This window comes from Cebus imitator, unplaced genomic scaffold (assembly GCF_001604975.1).
Source record: "Cebus imitator isolate Cc_AM_T3 unplaced genomic scaffold, Cebus_imitator-1.0 Scaffold289, whole genome shotgun sequence".
NCBI classification, from domain to species: domain Eukaryota; kingdom Metazoa; phylum Chordata; class Mammalia; order Primates; family Cebidae; genus Cebus; species Cebus imitator.
Genome location: NW_016107604.1, coordinates 2,131,738 through 2,153,789, shown reverse-complemented (window position 1 = coordinate 2,153,789; position 22,052 = coordinate 2,131,738). Strand labels below are relative to the sequence as shown.

The following is a 22,052-nucleotide window of genomic DNA, read 5'->3' as shown; positions in this document are numbered from 1 at the left end:
AACAGGAAGGCCAACTCGTTCTCTTCCTCCACCACTTCTGCCTACTCAATGTGAAGATGATGAGGATGAAGACCTTTATGATGATCCACCTCCTCTTAACGAGTAGTAAATATATTGTCTCTTCCTTATGATTTTCTTAATAACATTTTCTTTTCTCTAGCTTACTTTATTATAAGAATACAGTATATAATTAATACAAAAAATGTGTTCACCAACATAATTAACAGCAAGCTATTAGTAATTTTGGAGGAGTCAAAAGTTATATAAGAATTTCTGACTGCATAGGGGTCAGCACTCCTAACCCCCACATTGTCCAAGAGTCAACTGTTTCTAAAGTCTTGATATACAAGTAACAGAAAACTATTTATCCTACTTAAAAACAGGCTTTTATGAAGAGTAATCAGGAAGGTGAGGAGGGTACAGGGCATTGGAGGGAGCTAGTAGAATAATTGTACTCAACTGTGGAAAATCTTAAGGAAAGGAGGATGTTGAACTTGATTTTTCCAATATATGAGAGTACAAGTTTGGCAAGAAGAAAGGCAGGCCAGCTGGGGGCTGAGGCTTAGAAGGAAATCACAAAAAGTAGTCCCCAACCAGCAGACAGTGAGCTCTGTGTGGTATGTTCTTGACACCCAAAAGCCTCAACTCATGCTCTGACCCCACTACATCTTGTCATTTGCAATTAATCTCTTTAACCTTTAGATCCTCACCTGTTAAATGGGGATAACACTTCTAATTCACAACTAAATAACTCATAGTTATTTGGGATTGAAAACACTTAGCAGTTTCCAGATGTCCATATAAGAGTAATGTTACCATTGTTATTACTTCTTGGTGGTTGCAGAAGCCAAGAAAAATGCCCAGGATATGTAATACACAGCCTGGGAATCCATGCCTAAGCCTTTCTGCAGGCTGCTACTCTGCTGAGGACATGGTAAGGCAGGCTAACACATTTTAGGCCATCTTGTACTTCCTGTCAATCTCTTGGTACCGCAAATTGTCAAAGCTCTCTTTAACCTGTTACAAGGTCCCCTTATTAGTCACCATTTTTTGGTGAGCTGGGCCCCCTGTCATTGCAGCTCCTTTGGACTACTTGGCAATACCGCATGATCCCATGGTATAGAAGTTGTAAAATCTTGCACAAGATTTAAGCTATATCCCTGTTTCCCTTAGTGAATTTCACTATCATAACTGAATTCCATACATTGTCTACCGTCCACTCCCAGCAAAATTTAAAACTAACTCTGTTACCCACAACCGTAGTCACTGTTAAGTTTATCCAGATATGTGTGTGTATGCATAGAAAATACGTTTACTGATTGTATCATATTTTAAGTTCCAAATGGAAACCTTGGAGGCAGAAAATAAGTTCATCTCATATCCCAAGTATTGCTGCAAATCCAGCCATCGAAGGCATAATTTTCAGCAAATCATTACATGCCAGGCCGGGCACGGTGGCTCAGGTCTGTAATCCCAGCACTTTGGGAGGCCGAGATGGGCGGATCACGAGGTCAAGAGATTAAGACCATGGTGAAATCCCATCTCTACTAAAAAATACAAAAATTAGCTGGGCGTGGTGGCACGCACCTGTGGTCCCAGCTACTCGGGAGGCTGAGGCAGGAGAATTGCTTGAACCCGGGAGGTAGAGGTTGTAGTGAGCTGAGATCGTGCCACTGCACTCCAGCCTGGCGCCTGGCAACAGAGCGAGACTCTGTCTCAAAAAAAGAAATTATACATGCCAAAGATCTGCCTGCATTCTCTAAAGAACACAAATGGGCACTTTGGTTTCCAGAATAACAGCATAAGCTTTAGAATGATCACTAGACAAATGTGTTTCACTTACTAGAGAGAAAGTTATTATTCTCCACATTTTTTACTTGAAAAAATCTTCCATAATAAGACATGTTTGTTTCAAACAAATAAGAAATGAAATGCAGTGTGGGTGGAAGTGGTAGAAAAGGTTTGTTAAGCCCACTTCAGAAAGGGCAGACGTGCAGAGCCAGTAAGCTCAACGTGGCAAGTGTGAAATTCATGTAAAATGGGCAACTATTTATGAATAAAATAAAAGAGTTGGTCTAACCTGTTCCTGGAGACTTCTGTCTTCATGAGAGAAGCAAGTATACTCTGGACTTTGATGCAGGCTCCCTGGATTAATCGGATTGGGGATAGGGGTGTGAGGAAGGGAATATTGAGGGCCTGGAGAAGACTGGATACTTCTGGTCTGTTGATCTCCAGAAGACGTCAAGACCTTACACACCAGGACGATTTCCATTTGCTAAATGCAATTAACATTTGCATATTTTATGTCTCAATATTTCTACTCAAATTCTGTTGCTGTTCCTTAGTGCTGAGAGGCCATTTAGACATAGAGACAAACTGAAATGGCATGCAGATAGATAGCTATGGTTTCCCCTCTCTGCCTTTATGTGTTTTTTGTATATCATATTTTCAACTGGACTTCAGAGTCGTCAGCAAGACTGAGGGGTTGTGCCAAATGCAGCTAAGGCAGCAACAAGTAGGCAATATATTTGAGAGATGTCTCCCCATTCACATGTGTCTTTAGTATTGAAGGCTGACCATATGCAACGCAAAAAGGACTTAGACAATAAGCTTCATTTCTGCCTACTGGAAAGTAGGTTAAGACCAAAATGTCCTTTTGCTCAGCTTCTCCAGATAGCTGAAGGTTGGAAATAAATCTCAGTATGAAGTTGGGCTCTTAATTTTCAGTCAGACTACATCTTTATATTGGTAAAACTCTTAACAGTTCAACCTTCAGTCCTAGAGCAGTTTCATGGGTGCTTTTACTAGACTTTAGTTTCAAATTTCAGACTGATGAAAACTTCTGAGACAGATAAATGTTATTTGCCTAAATTGTACCAAACCTTAGAATTTTCTCCAACTTCTTCAAAGAGCTCAAAAGAATAAAAACAACCACACACACATGCACATGTAAACACACAATGAAAGAGACAGAAACATAAGTCGAAATATAAGTCAAAATATAGCAGGTTCCTTAAGAAGCTTTTGTTTTTATCTTTTTCTTTTTAATTAGGAAATATTCTTAAAAGAAAACAATTTTTGCGAGTTACTTCCAAGACATCTAAACAGCTGCCTTCTAGACTATATCAGTGAAAATTAGCATGCCTATTTGTAAAACGGATCAAAAATCTCAGTAGATGTTTAACAATAATTGTAAAGTACTAACAGCTGCATCACTGACTTTAGAAGTAAAGAAAACAATTTCTAAATTATATAGATTTGAGCAAAAGTGACCACTTTCCCACTGATAATTAAATCCCAATACAGTTTGGTATCATATCTTTTATTCATGAAGTGGTCTTTGGAAAACCCTACGTTACAACATGTAACAGATCTACTGTAGCCTTAAAAATTAGTGCCACTCAGTAGATACAGGCATGTCTGACAGATCAGATCGAGACAAGGGTCCATTCATCACAGCTCACCAGTGGTTTAAGGATGTCTATTACGGGGCCAGTATGAATACACCTCCTCTATCAGAAGAACATTTCTATGACAACTGCCACAGAACTGGCGATACTGGGAGTTAGCCTCTCTTGAGGAAAGATACTCTTTCATTTGGGTAGTTAGCCCACTATGAGCTGCTGTACCCTTCCCCTTTTCTGGGTAACTCCATTTCATTCATTTCAATATCAACCAGCATATCCAAGGTCCTTCACTTAATGTTATTAAGGTTGCACATAAAACTCCATTTTCCATTATCAGCCATGTAAAACATTTTAAAAACAGGTCGCTTTGATAGCAGGATCTGACAATACGGCAAGTAGCATACTTGATACTCTCAGGATTCACATTAAGAAATACATGCAAGTTCGCTGAAAAAAAATAACAAGGCCCAAATATACTATCTACTTACATGAACTGTAGTTTGCACTTGGGAAAAGTAGCTATTACAATAGGTAATAGAGGGCAATGTTCAAATTCCCAAGGCACTGCCTTCCATGACAGAGGAGATACATTTCTCAATTGCATTCTCTAGTATGTGGTAGGAGATAGAGTGTCAAAGTTCTTGTTAATAATTCCAGAAATGAATGTAGCCATCTGAGAGGCTTTTTACAGGTCAAAAATGAGAAAAATTACATACACAAAGACATGGAAGTGGAGATGGTAGAGAACAAGTACTTAGTTAGAGGAGGACTTCTTAGCTATAAGGTCGTCATCATTTTTTTTTTTTTTTTGAGACAGTCTCTCTCAGTAGCCCAGGCTCGAGTGCAGTGGCATGATCTCAGCTCACTGCAACCTCCGCCTCCTATGTCCTATTCTCCTGCCTCAGCCTCCCAAGTAGCTGAGATTGCAGGCATGCGCCACCATGCTCAGCTAATTTTTTTGTGTGTTTTTAGTAGAGATGGGTTTCACCATATTGGCTAGGCTGGTCTCAAACTCCTGACCTTGTGATGCACCCAACTTGGCCTCCCAAAGTGCTGGGATTACAGGCTTGAGTCACCGCGCCCGGGCAGGTCTTCATCATTATATATTATCATGCAGCTCTTCACTGCATTTGGCTGATCACAAGGAGGCCAAATTGCCACCTTTGTCAAGGCTACAAAAACTTTTGTTTCACAGCATCATTATTTTTTCAACTTGTCTCATTAGTGATAATTAATCTAAGAGTAAGTTAGTATATAAAGGATATACACATAGGCATGTATATATAATTTTTTAAAATGCACTGATATTTCCCATTTCCTCCAGCAGAGGTCAGAAAATAGCAATACAGGAATAAGAAAATCTATGAACCAAAAAAAATAAAATAGAGCGATCTTCTCAAGATAGTATTATAAAGGGGTTTGTTCTCTGTTTTTATTTATCTATATTTTCTAATTATATTTTCACAATAAATATGCTTTATTTTTGTCATAATTAAAAAGCAATAAGACTTCTTTTAAGTATAAAGAGCATTATTGGCATATGTATTTATCCTGTATTAAGTAATGACTATGGCTTTATTTTCCTAACTGTGCATAGAGTACCAGAAATAGTGAAAAAGCAGCACATTTGGCCATTACTGCGAAGTATCGTTAAAGTGTAACATTCTTCCTACAATTGATGACTCAGCAATTTCTCTCAGCCAAGGGACAAAACAAAGGAAAAAGCAAAGCATCCTGGACAGAGCACCGAGCTGAAAATAATCTCTGCACACACACAAAGACAGAAAAGTGAATATAATCTCTAGGTATCTCCTTTGTCTAGAGAAATTTAAAATATCCTAGTGTTCTGAGGAGTCAATCTCTGCAAGCCTTACAGGTAGAATAAGACATAAGACATCGGTCAGGAAAACCTACATTTCAAAAAACAAAGAATCCAACAAAGGATTTTAAGAACCACTGATTGATGTTCAACAAATCACATTATCACCATGCTAATTTTCATTTCTAATTCATTTGTCTCTTTTTCTGCTACACACATAGGGAAGCAAAGTGAAAAGGCTTACAAAATAAAATTTGAAGGTCAACCAAAACATTTATTTATAAATTAAGGAAAAATTTTACCCACATTATAGCAAATTAAGTAGATGCTTAGTTCCTGTTTTATTAAATGTTTCATGATTTATGATCAGTTATTTGTCTTGATATTATCACTCACAAATAATATAAGGATGTCAAATTGTTATATAATTCAAAATTGACTGTTGCTAGTTTCTTTGGTCTTCTAAGGGGATGTTTTTTACCAGGGAGAAATAAGTTCCTATGCTGCTTACTTCCACCTATGGGAGCAAGTGAAGATGAGACAGGAAAGGCTGAAATTGAAAACCTCTGCCAGTTCTTCCATGGGACTCCAGGATAGGGCCCAGATCAGGTGGCTGTTCGCTTGTCAGAGAACATGAGTGACTTTGTGGATCAAGATGAGGATGCTGGAAAAACACAGGAGCAAGGAGATGTGAAGAGAGTCTGAGGAACAGCAACATGGAGAGAGACTGGAATCTGCAGAGAAATGTGACCGGTGAGAAATCCTCGGGGAATGCTTTGATCTAAGAGGTTATTAGAATGAATGTGCAATGTTCAGTTCTAATCTGTTTGTATTTCTGCAAATGCAAGAGCCCCCCCACTCCACCCTATTACTCAAGACTTCAGTCATGTTTGCTTCTCACACATGCTTATGGTGGTCTGAGAAAAATCAGGACAAAGAGGTGAGTGTGAACCCAGGTTGGCATAAGCAAAGAGAAGAAAAGAGTCACAGGCCATGAGATGTGAATGAACAAAGCTGTCATGGAAGCCAGAACCATGAGCCACAAATGATCACACGAATGAGAAACCCAGTAAATTCACAGAAATCTTGGGGGAGAATAGTGAAGCTTCCTTGCAAAACACAGGATGTGGGACTTGAACCACTTTGATGTCAATCTCCAAAGAAGAATAACTTTAGCTGATATATAGGCCACAATGATAAAACTTAAGAATATTCCATCAGGCATATCGCAAATACTCTTTACAATGTGAAGTCTAGGGCAGCATTTTAAAAACTGTGCACAGATTTTTGTATAAAATAAAAGAGTTCGAGGTGTTTAAATAGATATTTAATAAATAAATCACAAATTTTTTTCTCTATGGGTTTTGGTAAACATTTTACCGCATAGACAATACCACTTCATCAATAACCTTCCTAAATAGACTTAGAATTCCCACCTAATTCCCCTTTGATAATAGTGAATGAATCTCAGATTGGCTGAAATACCATTATAAAATACATTTGCATCATCCAGAGATGTAGAAGATTCTCTGAGAGAAAGATCTGGAACTTGCATAAGGAAACATCATAGAAAAGTTTTCAAATCCTTCAAAGTCTGGCCTGGTCTTACCTTTACATGGTGGATCAGATGCTCAACTTCATTCACTTTGTAGGTCTCCAATCCTAGCTCCTTAGCTAATCTCAAGATACGATTCTGGGTTGGTCCAACATAGGATCCGCCAAGGTCCACATATTTAACCATTTGGTTCTGTTATCCCATGGATGAAAATAAAAACAAATATTTGTAAAAAATTTATAAAATAAGAAAGTTCTGAAATAAACAAATTGACATTTCACAAGTTATAGATACATCTTACGGTATATCCATGTATATCCATGAAAAAATAGATTTTGTTCTCAACTCTACTTCATTCACATGACTTAGTTATTAAATCAGTCTTTAAAGCAAAATTGAATGCTGAATAGGCAAGAGCTTATAAACCTCATTATTTACAATATACCATAACATGGTTTGGTTTTTAGTGCTTTGAATTTGTGAGCTGTGAATTGTTGAGGAATCTCTTTACTCAGTACTTCAAGTGAATGTTGAGGGGCCTAATGCTAGAGAAAAAGCAAGAAAGAAAGTGATTTGTTAATCTAGACATTTAAAATTAGTACTAGGGAATATTTGGTCATAATTTGGACTTTGAAATTACTTTTATCCTCAAGAGTGTTTTTATGTAGTTTTGAATTGGCTTCATTTCCAATGACTTAGGGGCAACCTTTAAAAAATGAGTAGAAAAGTTCCCTATTTCTGAGTATGTATAAGAAAAACCAGGTTGCTATTAGTTAGAAACATTAGAAATGGTCCTTCTTTTTTGTTTTTGTTTATTTGCTTATTTTTTGTCTAGCTTCCCTCTCACCTCTCAAAAATGCAATTTTCACAAAGCATCTTTGTTTTATTCACTAAAGTATTCCAAACACCTGTAGCGGTTGTCCAGTAAATTTTCTCAAATGAATGAGAGAAGAGTGTTTTTAAAAATTTAGCACCTAATTGTACTAAACCAGCTTTTTTATGCAAAAGGCTCTCTTACATGCCATATTTTGCAAGGAAAATGAAGATCTGAAGAACTGTGGGAGATAAGATGTACACAGGTAAAAACCTGTAAAGCAACATATAATAATTGTCCATGTGTGGAACAGGTAAGGCCTTTGACAAAATTCAACACCCCTTCATGCTAAAAACGCTCAATAAACTACATATTGATGGAAAATATCTCAAAATAATAAGAGCTATTTATGACAAACCCACAGCCAATATCATACCAAATGGGCAAAAGCTGGAAACATTCCCTTTGAAAACCGGCACAAGACAAGGATGCCCTGTCTCACCACTCCTATTCAATATAATATTGTAAGTTCTGGCCAGGGCAATCAGGCAAGAGAAAGGGTATTCAAATAGGAAGAGAGGAAGTCAAATTGTCTCTGTTTGCAGATGACATGACTGTATATTTAGAAAAGCCCATTGTCTCAGCCCCAAATCTCCTTAAGCTGATAAAAAAATCATGAATACAAAATGTCAGATATATATCATTGAGGAATCCTTCCAAAAGAAGAGCTGTGAGTCAGAATTTTATGTGTCTTATCTCTCTGGAAATGAAAATAGTCTGTAGCATCCATATCTATTATTTAGATCTTGAATGTATGTGGAAGTAGGGCATTTCCTTGCAGAGAAATTTGCTTTACTTGACTCTATGTTTAAATAGAAAATCATTAATTTTAGGCAACAGTGTCAGAATTGAAACAATTAACTAGCAATTAAAATAAGGTATTTATAAACTGGTAAATAATTCTTTAAAAAATATAAAAATAAGCTGAAAGAAAAAGAAGGAAAATTAGGCAGGTAAAAATTTAGTTTATGTGAAAAAATAAAAAGACATCCATGTTCATGTATTGGGAGAATTAACAATGTAAAATATCCATAGGCATAGATTCAATGCAATTCCCAACAAAATGCCAATGTCATTTTTCACAGAAACAGAAAAAACAATCCTTAAATTCACATGGAACTACAGAAGGCTACAAGTAGCCAAAATAATCTTGGACAAAAAGAACAAAGATGAAGGCATTATACTACCTAGCTTCAAAATATATTATGAGGCAATTTTAATCAAAACAGTATGGTAATGGCATACAAACAGACTTACCAGCCAAATAAAGCTCAAAAATACACCTACAAATTTACAGTCAATTGAGTTTTGATGAAGATTTAGAGAGCACACAATAGGGAAATATAGCCTATTCAATAAATGGTGCAGAAAATAACTGGCTATCCACATGCAAAAGAATGAAAGTAGGCCCTTATCTTATACCATATACAAACACCATATACAAATAACAAACTCTAAATGAATGAAAGACTTAAACATAAGACCTGAAACCACAAAATTAAAGAAAACAGGGAAAGTTCCACAACGCTGGTCAGGGAAATGATCTTTTGGATATGGCCCTGAAAGTTCAGGCAAAAAAAAAAGCAAAAACAGACAAACGGGATTGCATCAAACTACAAAGCTCCTACACAGCAAAAGAAACAATTAACAAAATGAAAAGACAACCCACAGAGTGGGAAAAAAATATTTACAAGTCATACATCTGATAGGAAGTTATCCAAATTATAAAGAAACTCAAATAACTCAATAGCAAGTGACAGATAACCAGATTTTAAAAAAATGGGCACAGAAACTTAACAGACACTTCTCAAAAGAAGATATATAAAAGGCCAACAGATTCATGAAAAAAGTTCAGCACCACTAATCTTTAGGGAAATACAAATTAAAACCAAAATGAGATATCACTTCACACCTGTTAAAATGGTTTTTCTGAAAAAGATGAAAACTGACCAGTATTGTCAAAGATGAAGAGAAAAGGGAGCCCCTGTAGACTGTTGGTGGGAATGCAAATTAGTACAGCTATTACAGAAAACAGTATGGAGGTTATTCATAAAGCCAAGAATAGAAAACTAAAAATAAAACTACCATATAATTCAGCAATCCCATTTTTGGGAATGTCTCCGAAAGAATTTAAATCAATATGTCAAAGGGATATCTGCACACCTATGTTCACTGCAGCACTATCTACAGTAGCCATGATACGCAATCAACCTAAGTGTCCATCAGTGGATAAACAGATAAGAAACACATGGTATATACACACAGTGGAATACTATTCAGCCTTTAAAAAGAAAGAAATGTCATTCAGGACAACATGGATGTATTTGGAGGACATTACGTTAAGTGAAATAAGCCAGGCTCAGAAAGACTTATAAGTGGAATCTAAAACATGTTGAATTCATAAAAGTAGAGAGCAAAATGAAGGCTATAAGGGATTAGGGGGTGAAAATTGAGGGAATGAGGAGTTGCTGGTCCAAGGGTACAAAATTTTAGCTAGACAGGAAGAATGAGTTTTTAAATCCATTTTACAGTAAGGTAACTGTAGTAATAATAATGTATTGTATATTTCAAAATAACAGAGAAAATTTCAAATGTATCACCACAAAAAAATGTCAAGAAAGTGAGGAGCTGGATATGTTAATTAGCTTGATTTAATCACTCCACATTGTATACATATGATGAAAGTGTCACATTGTACTCCATAAATATAATACAATTGTGACTTGTCAATTAAAAATAAAATATCATTTTTAAAATAAATTTTAAAATAGGAGAAAATATCTCCAAAGAAGTTTAGTTGGTATGACTGGAATCATTGTGTTGCTATAAAAGAAGCCTCGAAGTTAGGAGTAGAAAGTACAGATGATTATGTTATTTTTCTTCCTATTTCACACACACACATACAGAGAGAGAGAGAGTGAGAGAGAGGCACACACAAATCTGCCCATTTCCTTCCTGCTCAATCCTAACTCTATGAGGCCAAATATAATGAGATTTTCAGACAAAAAGGAACAGAAGAATTGAAAGGAAGGCAAACTGGGAGAGAGGCTGTGAAGAATGTTTCAGAGTTATTTTCACCCTCTCAGAGTCAAATGAAATTGAAGACTTTCAGGGAAAATAAAAACTAAACCCCAAACTCAGCTTCAGTCCCTTGTTTGACCACCAGATTCTTAATGCCTTACCCTAAGAGTGTAAGTCCTGCCTCCCACACGGTCCCGGGATTCCAGAACAACAACATTCAGTCCAGAATCATGCAGAAGTTTGGCTGCTGCCATACCTGGGAGAAAAGACAGTAAGACATCAGGATCAAATACTTTACAAGGACGCCAGGCAAGGCCTCATGCTAACAGCCAATGAGAAAAGTCCGTGCTAGCTCACATACACAGCCTATTGTTACATTCAACTTGCAAGTGGATACGGTTTGTCAATAGAGGCTCAAAGTCTGATATTTCTGGAAACAACAATAGGAATTTCACTTTTTGGTAAATTTCTCAAATCTTAAACACATCCTCTGTCACTATATCAAAATGTCTATTTTAATGACTAAACTGTATGTCTGATAACATAAATGAGAACAACAAGGCCAAGCTCAAGAGAAATACACAAGCCTCAGACACAGTATCAAGTCCAGTAGCTGACTTTATTCTCAGGATAAATATGAAAAACTAGTAAACTGAGGGACAGTGGGCCTTCCAAGCATGTGCCAGGAACTGGGATTTACTATTAAAGTTGGACTTTTAGAAGTTCACACAAAGTTTCAAAACCAAGGACATAAAATTTGACCCCTTATGCATCTTGATTTCTTGATGCGATCCATCGCTGAAGAATGAAATAATTCCATTCATGATTAATTTAACTATTAGTCAAAAATACTTATTGAATGCCTATTACATTCTCATCACCATGAATTTAGCTCTTGAAAAACTCCACAGCTTTACTGAGGTAAATTTACATGCAATAAATTTTACCCACAGTGACAGTTACTTTTAGTTGTCAATTTGGCTGGATTGTGGGATACCTAGATGGCAGGTGAAGCATTGTTTCTGAGTGTACCTGTGAGGGTGTTTCCAGAAGAAACTGGCATGTAAGTCGGCAGACTGGGAGAGGAAAACCTGCTCACAATGTGGGTGGGCACCATCCAATCCAATTGGCTTGGAACCCTGCTGGGACGAACAGGTTAAAGAAGAGAGGACTCTCTCTCTCTGCCCTCTCTCTTCCTTCCGGAACGGGATGCTTGTTCTCCTCCTGCCTTTGGACATCAGACTCCAGATTTTGGACTTTGGGACTTGCACCAGTGTCCTCCAGGAGGCTCACCAGCTTTTGGCCTCGGACTAGGAGGTGCACCATCAGCTTCCCTGGTTCTGAGGCTTCCAAACTAAGCCAGCTTCTCCCATGCTCCAGCTCTCAGTCAGCCTGTCACCGGGCTCCTCCACCTCTGTGATGGTAGGAGCCAATTCCCCCAATAAACGTATTCTTCTATGTATCCTATTGGTTCTGTCTGTCTGGAGAACCCCGACTGATACACCCACTTTAATGCAGAGTTAATACGTTTTGCCAAAGGACAAAGCATAATGTGGAGTACATGTATAAAGTTTGGGGTACTGATCCATCCTGGGTGTAGTTTTTGAGCTCAAAGCTCTTAAAATACTGTATGTTTGAAAGCACTCTTACAGAATTTAGCAAGTTTTCTCAGAGAACAGAAACCTGGTGCTCTTCCCGTGATGAGCTGAATGTGCTCAGTTCCAATTACCTTACTCATTTGCTTTATGAGACCAAACACCAAGGACATGCCAAGATGTTCTCGTGCCTTACAACATAAATAAAACAGCTTCCATCTTGTCTTTCAAAGTAATAGTTCTGTGACTTTTAGACCCCAGTACTGCAAAAATTTAAAAGATTCCTATAAAATAGCTAATACTCATATTATATTGGGTTCTAAGTGTTTTAATAAATTAATTCAATGAACTTCTACAACCCCATGAGATAACTATTGTTGACATTCCCATTTTATGGCTGAGAAAATCGAAGCCCAAAGAGATGTCCAAGGTCACATAAGGAGTAGGCGACAAAGCCAGTTAGCAGCATCTATATTCACAGCCATTATGCAACACTGTCTTCCCCGGACCCCCATGGCCATCCTCTTGATTGATTGCATCTTCTAATTTTTGCTACAGGGAGAAATTACACTTCAAAAGATATTTCTCACTTTTTTGGATCAACTTGGGTTTAAGACACACTCGTATCTTATGGTTTGATAAGAATCCATATAACATAAAATATGAGCCCACATTAAAAACCATAATGAAAAGCCAAGGCTTCAGTCACCATCTATCCGTGATCTTAAAGGAATAATTCCCATTTTTTAGAGAGGCTGATTTGACATTTCATTATTTGAGTTAATCCATCTTCCCATCCCTGTCACTGGGGTCAGGGCCAATGCTTCCAGTTGCTGGTGGGGTAACAGTTCCAAAGTCCGCAAACCCCTCGCAGTGCACACAAGCATTGCACAACCTTGATTTAGGAATACAGGGTATAGGATTTATAACCCCAATTTCCTAATTTTACCTCCATAAGAAAAAAAAACACTTCTGTTTAAATTCAACATTGCAAACAATTCAATGACATTTTTCTTATCAAGCATCAATTCAACAAATGAAATAACATGCAGCCATAGTAACAGCTGTTATCACTGAATTCAGATAAACCGCTTGAGCATGCTGACGCTTAAACAAAAGGGTTCAGAAGGAAACATGTCACTTGTATACACTAGCATTTTATATTCCACAAAAAGTACTGTCTTTTAGTGAATGCAGTTACCTAATAATATCTGATGCTAAATATAAAGTTATTAAAACAAACAAAGGGCTTATCAAATCATTGAATAGAGTTCTCTATGCTCATGTACCTTAAACAATTATAAGCAGAAAATTACAAAAATATCTTTAAAAAGGGCAACACAAAAATATGTTGCTGGAAATACCTTACAATTTAGCTCACTAATGTTCATAGGGGGTAGTCAAGAGGCTTGTTGGAAATCAACTGACAAAAATTGATTTGAAAAAAAAAAATTGGTCCAAATATTAGTGGCTTAGGAAAGTACGCAATTTAGAAGGAGGGAATTTCCAGGTACATAGGAAACTGAGTTGGAGTCTGGTCAAGAGGTGATTAAGATTGTCTAGAAGAGGTAGCTCAAAAGCCTCCCTCAACAATGACTGATAAGAGGACTAATGACTTGACTGCTCAAGGACTAAGCAAACGGCTCTACAGAGCATCCCTCACTTACAAGACAGTTATTTCCCAAGAGTTCTCTTCTATGTTGATTGTTTGGAACTTTTAACACATTTTGCCATAGCAACAAAAATATGAGAGATGGTATAACCTCTGGGAAGTATGAAACTGTTCAAGTGCAATACTATTGCAAAAAAATGATACAACAGCAGAAATACATTTGCCCTAAAAACATCAGACAATGTAATCACCACTGTTTAAACACGTATGCAATAGTTTCCTGATATAACACAATTAACAATTTGTTTGTTAAAAATAAAAGTACCGGCCTAACACTTTGGGAGGCTGAGGCAGGGGATCACCTGAGGTCAGGAGTTCGAGACCAGCCTGGCCAACACAATGAAACCTCATCTCTACGTAAAATACGAAAATTATCCGAGTGTGGTGGTGGGAGCCTGTAATCCCAACTACTCAGGAGGCTGAGGCAGGTAGAATTACTTGAATCTGGGAGGCGGAGGTTGCAGTGAGCCAAGATCATGCCATTGCACTCCAACCTGGACGAAAAAGCGAGACTCTGTCTCAAAAAAAAACAATCATAGTAATAACAGCCACCATCATAAAGCATGAAGCACTTTGTTCTGGGTGAAGTGCCTTACACAAAAAGCTCAACTGATCCTTACCACAATGCGGAGGAATATTATTACCCTCATTATAAAAAGAAAAAAATGGTAGCTTAGAGACATTCAGTGACTTACTGTAGGTTACACAATTAGTAAGTGGCAGAGTCAGAGTTCAGCCCAAAACCTGAACTCTTAGCCACTATTCTTGGACCAAAAATAAGTAATTAAAAACACAGTAACTATATATACACTGATTGATAGAAAGTGTCTTAAAACATTCTGCTATCTGTCTGAATATAAGAATCTTAAATACCAGCTTTTCTCTTAGATATTTAACCTTTGTGAACAATTTAGGAGCAAGCTTATCATCACCTCATCTTTTTGAAAAGCTAATGACACTTGAATTTAACATGCAGTATCAATTATTATCTCACAAACAAATGGTAATGTGGCGCTTTCAGAAGCAGTCCCTATGTCCCCATGACAGGCCCTTGGATGAATAACCACAGCACACACAAATAATTGTAGACTAATATTTAATGTCATGAAATTATAAAAATATTGCATCTCTCTTCTGAGAAGTTTACTTGGAAAAGGTTTCATCAAAGTGATGACAATCTCAATTATGATTAGACACCCAAATTATTTTAAATAGTTAGAAATCAGTGATGTGCAACATGACTAGAGTTCTGCACTTCTAGTTTTTTGCCAAGGAAAATGGCCCAAGTTAGATGCTGTAGGAGACTGGGAAATACACAGTGGCGGTAACAGAGAAGTGGCCTCTTTTTTTTTTCTTTTTTCCTTTTTATTTTTTTTCAGATGGAGTTTTGCTCTTGTTGCCCAAGTTGGAGTGCAATGCCGCAATCTTGGTTCATTCCAACCTCTGCCTCCTGAGTTCAAACGATTCTCCTGCCTCAGCCTCCTGAGTAGCTGGGATTACAGGTGAGTGCCACCACGCCAGCTAATTTTTTTGTATTTTTAGTAGAGATGGGATTTTACCATGTTAGCCAGGCTGGTCTCGAACTCTTGACCTCAGGTGATCCACTCACCTTGGCCTCCTGAAGTGCTGGGATTACAGGCATGAGCCACTGCGCCCAGCCAGAAGTGACCTTTTTACGGTGTATTAAGGGCAGTTAGAGGAGTCAGTAAACAAAGGGAAGGGTAAAATAAAAATCACCACCTGCTTCATGTGTGGCTTTGCCAATCTGTTTCATACTCTTCATATCAAAATTTGATATTTAACAAAACTTTTTAAACAGATTAAAATGCAAAGTTAATTGTCTTGAAAATACTATATAATGACTCTTTCCCAATTTAAAGTTATCAAAAGAGAGAGAGGGAATCATGTTAATCAAAATTGAAAATGAAATTCACTATACCTTAAAGAATCCCTGACTTATAACCCTGGCAAACTATATAGGCATTTCCTCGGGACTGTTAAAAGCCAAGAATATACAAACATCCCTCATCACCTGTGTCCCTCTGACAAAGCAATGGTTTTGTGACAAAATTCTAAAAACAACCAAGTCACCTTCTGATCAAATGACTGGAATTCTTCGATTTCTCTGAAGAGAATGCTTTCTAGTCATTTAACACAAACACACACCAAAAAGGTCTGAGGGAAGGAGATAACATATCATTAATTTGACATCAAATTCATAAAAGAAAAGTGGTTTTTGTAGGTAGAATTCAGATGTTAGTTGTTGAACTTTTCAACACAGAGTAGCAAGGAGACCCTGAGCAGTAAAGCCATCACTGAAAACAGCTAACATTTTGAGCATTGACTGTGTGCCAGCTTCTATTCTAAGTGTTTTAAGACCTTATTTAACCTCCCCATAACTATGAGACAGGCAGATGTAGAAAATGAGGCATAGAGAGGCCAAGTAATGTGCACAAGGGTCATACAGCTAGCAAGCACCAGAGCCAGTATTTAAATTCCGGCAACCTGACTCCAGATAACAAGCAAGCCAGCAGCCTTTGTCATACCTCACAATGAAACATTGCAAATCTTCCCTTTAACATCACGGACCATACAAGCATGAGGGCCACTGTTAGCACACTCATGCATGCCTTTGTGTAAATTGCAAGAAGGCACAGACTCCTGGCTAGTAAATTTCCAAACTGTGTCCTTCCTTCAGGCGAATGCAGCTCACAAGGTGCACGCAAATGGCTTGACTGGCAGAGTGGGGGACTGCAGTACACCCTTTTTCCAGTTCATCAGCTCAATGCCCTTGGGCAGGGCACCACCTGAACAGCTCATGCTGTGGCCTTGAAGCTCAGAAAACTCAGAAAACTTTTATTTCATGAAAAATAAGAATTTAGTTGTCTATTGTTTGTCTCCTCAATGCTAGTACACAGTTGGCACTTAAATGTCTGTTGAATGAATTTATTTAATACCCTTCTACAGAGATGACATATGATTACTGAGTCAATAAATAAATAAATGGCTGTAGCTATCGATGTCTGTATAAGTAAAGTATTTTAAATACAGCATAAGAAACTAAAATACTTAGACATACTGAAACTGATTTCCTCTGGTCATGCCAGAAATGGTAACATAAACTCTTAACGTTTTGAAAGGGAAAGAAAGACAGCCAACCAATAATAATAACCACCTTACATTTGTACAGCATTGCACAGTTTCCAACACTCACATATATTCAATCCTTAGCAATAATGCTGTGAGCCTGGCATCGTTACTGCTATTTGTCAGATTAGTAAAAGGAGGTTCAGAGAGATTAAAGGGCTTCCTCACAGTTATACAGCTAGCAATGGCAGAGCTAGGTCTGAAACCTGATCTGTGTCCTAATATGTGTTTCCTCGGCCTATTACCTCCTATAACATACAGAGATTCATGTTGCTAAAACAAAACTCTTGAAACATGCAGAGTTTTAAAATCAGAATGTTTAAATTAAATTTATTGGAAAGAATACGTTAATAAAAATCACCTGGAGTCCATCAATGTCCAAAGCCTTGGGACTGTATCATTAGAGGAATATTTGAAGGCATGTGGAACAATGCAGCACTCTCCAGGGCAGCTCCAATAACTACATATTAAGAGGTACTTTGGCTAAACAGTTCCTCTTCCTTAAGTTCAAACTGACTTCTCTTCCTGAGAATGCAGCAGTCACAATTTTGGGGAAATCTAAACAACACATGACATAAACCAAATATGCTAATGTGTACCATCATTTTGATAATTGAGAAGCAATGTTTAGAATGATGTTATTCACATCTTGTCCCCCAAAATGAAAAAAAAAAATAGACTCCAAGCCTTCTTGGAAGCCTGGTAACCTTTGTTCTGTTTCCTCTAAGACAATCAAAATATGTAACACAAAAACAAATGGCGATAGCTTATAAAATAAAGGAGACCTTTACTGAAGCCTCAGGCCGTGGGATGATTTATGCTCTTGAAAAAGATAAAAAACATCAAGCTTTCATAAGTTGCCATAGAAACCTTTCTCCAGATGCAGCCGCTTTGAGATACTAGAATGAGATTGCCTTCCAAGGTCTTTCAGAATATGTCTAAAACCATAAAAATTGTCTCTTCATCACGCTTTATATGCAAATGACTGCATTCTCTAAAATGTCAGCAATCGTAATAAGTCTTGTTTAATAACCAAGCTTTTGTCTCTACCCTTTGTTGTTTGAAAGGAGTTGAATATCTTTTATGTATTGTAATTGTGGTAGACAAAATTTGTTTTTGCTTTACCTAAACATAGTCTCCCATGAATAAAGGAATCAAACCCAGAAATTACAGCCTTGTCTTTCTCAGGTTTGTCTGCTATTTTATTTATTATAAAAACAGTTCAATAAAATGAAACTTTTAATTTACCTGCATCAAATCCTTTTGGGAATTAGAGGAAGTGTGTCTGAATAAATAAACATACACTCTTTCAAGAAAATTGCTTTTTTTAAGCATAGAGGATAATTATATAATGCCATGATCATTTCCTTTTTTATTTTTTATTTTTATGGGTACATAGTAGGTGGATATATTTATGGGACACATGAAATATTCCGACACAAGCATACAATGTGTAACCATCACATCGAGGTAAATGGGGTATCCATTTCCTTAAGCAACTGTACTCCCTCAGTTATTCTAAAATGCCATAATCATTTCTTTGATGGGGATCTGAGGATGAAATATTTCACTGCTATGATAGTAGCCCTCCTACAGATTACCAACACAATTTTTAGAATCAGAACATCTTTAAGGAGGAATATAAAACTGAAGAGCTACTATTTCTGCTTTGGGTCACCCCCTCCCTAGAACTCATTTTGTGATGGGTGTCACAAATGTCGTGAAGAGGGTTAGTGGTGTGCTAAAGAGCACATTGACTACCTCTCCACAAAAACATCCCCTTTCACCAAAAAGGAGAAGACAGATTAGGAAATCTAGAAAAAGAGGACAAAATGTGGGAGCTGTCAAGGAAGGAAAATCTGGGTCTGATGTAAGCAGTGATTGGAAAAAATAAAATTACAAAGGAGTCATTCAGTGATGCCAAAGCTTAGCCCTGCTTCCATATTCTAGAAGCCTAAGTAGGCCTGCCTCCACACAAACCTGTGAAGCAAAGACCAAAGTACTCAGCCATGTGCAAGGACGAGAATCAAAGGAAAACACCACCTGGTCAAGAACAAGGCTGGACTTTGCCCTTCAGTAGAAAAAGCTTTACTCCCAAAAGGCCACTTCCTGGCTGCATAGCCTCAGGCAAAAGTCCTCACCTTTCTGGGACTCACTTTCCCCATCCATAAAATAAGGTGATTAAATTAGGCCCCTTCCAGTCTGTGATTAACCTAAATGAAACAGGGTGGCAATTTCACATAAGCTGAGATTTCATTGCAGAGGTAGTCTCTTTATAACCCCAAAGCATCTAGCCCAAAGTCTACCCTGTGGAGCTTAAAATTTGGGTGTCATCAATAGATGTGAATAAAAATACGTGATTTTTGTGTTCATATACGATAAGGAAATGGTAATTTAAACAGAGCTCGTTAGGGATAGATGTGCTAAGATAATCAGGGATAAAATGTCATGATATTTGTAACTTACTTTGAAATGCATCAAAAATCAAGAGGGATTGATAGATGGAGAGAGGAATAAATAGTTGGATACAGCAGAATAAAGCAAATATAGCAAAAACATTAATTGTGGAGTCTCTAGTTGGTAGGTATATGATTGTTTACTGTACGATTCTTTGAAAATTTTCTTAATAAGAAAATTCTGGAAAAACAAAAACTGGTTTTTATTCCGCTGGACTTGTTCAGAGCCCCAAGTTAATGTATCACGTAATCCCATAGAGATGCTATATACTATTTATGTAATTTCTTAGTCTTTATAACTTATTGGGAACGGGGGATAAAAGTGATTCTCTTGAGGGCAGAAACTTCTCCTCATATATTTTGAAGAACATACCTAAAGCAACTGGTCAATTTGGTCAATGTGGTTAAAACTAATTGGTTGCTTAGACTGATGTCCAAAACACGATGTGCCTCTAGGAAAGAACAAAGCCTAACAGAAGAGGCATCATGAAGGCAGGGAAGAGGGTAACTACAGGTATTTGGAAAGGGAGCTTCCTGGGGAGGTCAGAAGTGCATTAGGTACAGCCAAGTTACAGAAAAGTAGAAAATGATAAAATGAGAAGGAAAAGGACAAGGAAAGTTCCCTCTTTTTTCCCGGCCATGCAGCCTGGCAGGATTACCCAGGCAAAGGTATGCCAAAGATAGACCTGGGGGCAATGCCCTCAGCTAGAGCAAGGAGAAAGGGAAAGTGTGCTGCCACCTCTGAGGAGGTGGAGGATGGCCAGATGAGTAAATTTGGGTAGCATCATGTTGCGGATTGAATTGAGTACACCTCAAAATTCACATGTCAAAGTCTGAACCCCCTAGAACCTCAGATGTGAGGTTTATATGGAGATAGTCTTTACAGAAGTAATCAAGTTAAAATGAAGTAATTACTGTGGGCCCTAAACCAATCTGACTGGTGTCCTTGTAAAAGGAGGAACTTTGGACACAGATATGTGCACATAGGGAGAACTCCATGCAAAGATGAAGGCAGAGATGGGACGATGCTTCTATAAGAAAAGGGACACTAAAGATTGCCAGCAAACCACCAGACACTGAGGGAGAGGCATGGAACAGGTTGTCCCTTAGAGCCCCCAGAAGGAACCGGCTCTGCAAACACTTTGATCTTGGGCTTCCAGACTCCAGAACCACATGGCAATACATTTCTGTTGTCATAAGCCACTTAGGGTGTGGAAGTTTGTTCAGCAGCACTAATCAACTAATATACATGGGAATGTTATCTTCCATACTAAGTCAATTAACTTATTTGGGATAGCATGGTGATGAAAACTCTAGGTAGCCAGTCCAGACTTGTGTTTCTTATGTTTCAGTAGCTCTGAGAAGTTGGGAGAGGGTAAGAGAGCAGAGAGGGTAAGAGAGCAGAGAGGGAGCTCCTAGCAGAAGCACTATTTCAAGTGACCCGTTGGACCTGGGGAATGCAGCATTAGCCCAAACAGATGTTAACTAAGCAGTTGGGTGAGCCTCATAGTGACAAAGCTAAAGAATCTGAGTCCAACCCAAATGCCCATCAATGATAGACTGTTAAAGAAAATCTGGCACATATACACCATGGAATACTATGTAGCCATAAAAAAGAATGAGTTCACATCCTTTGCAGGCACATGGATGAAGCTGGAAGCCATCATTCTCAGAAACTAACACAGGAGCAGAAAAACAAACATTGCATGTTTTCACTCATAAGTGGAAGTTGAACAATGAGAACACATGAACACAGTGTCCATGTCCATCAAGACAAGTGCCCTGTGGAAAGAAGCGGGAAGGGGTAATGGAATGGGTGTGTTTTCTTAGAAGCTGCTTTCACAAGCAGATGGCCTCTGTCCCAGTGCTATGGAGCTAATTCTTCCTGCTTTAGTCAACAGTCAGTGTCTCTGGCAGCAGCCTAAATCTAAAGAGACAAAACATATCTTCCATCAGCATGGAAAACAGCAACCCTACCCAGCATTCAGGAGTTTGCCCTTGACAAAGCAAAAATAAAAATAAATACAAAACTTACATAATATTTTAAGCAGTGTTCAATTTTTTTTTTTTTTTTTTTTTTTTGGAGATGGAGTCTTGCTGTCATCCAGGCTGGAGTGCAGTGGCTCCATATCAGCTCACTGCAACCTCCGCCTCCTGGGTTCAAGTGATTCTCCTGCCTCAGCCTCCCAAGTTACTGGGATTACAAGGGCACATCACCATGTCCAGCTAATTTTTATTAGAGACGGGGTTTCACCATGTTGGCTAGGCTGGTCTCAAACTCCTGACCTCTGGCTATCTGCCTGCCTCAGCCTCCCAAAGTGCTGGGATTACAGGCGTGAGCCACTGCGCCCAAACCCTCAACTATTTTAGTTCTGATAAAAGACCCTGCTGAAATCCTAGTGTTTACAAATTCAGTTACAGTAGATTTCACCTTCTGCTTATATCTGTAGTTGACCCTTGAACAACACAAGGGTTAGGGACATCAACCTCCTGTACAGTTAAAAAT

General features: G+C 38.0%; 1 protein-coding gene across 3 annotated transcripts in view; it reads right to left on the bottom strand.

Moving 5' to 3' along the window:
* The window catches only part of MAOB (monoamine oxidase B), a 113,052-nt gene that overhangs the window by 64,677 nt on the left and 26,323 nt on the right, over window positions 1-22,052 (bottom strand). Inside the window, exons 2-3 of one of the 3 annotated variants that reach the window (XM_017502061.1) lie at window positions 10,838-10,932; window positions 6,836-6,973 (exon numbers count right to left, since the gene is read on the bottom strand). The exons of 1 other annotated variant lie outside the window; for it this stretch is intronic. In XM_017502061.1, coding sequence (XP_017357550.1) covers window positions 6,836-6,973; window positions 10,838-10,932 — 233 coding nt within the window. The remainder of the gene's footprint in view (window positions 1-6,835; window positions 6,974-10,837; window positions 10,933-22,052) is intronic. One more of the 3 variants, XM_017502062.2, reaches the window with a different exon arrangement.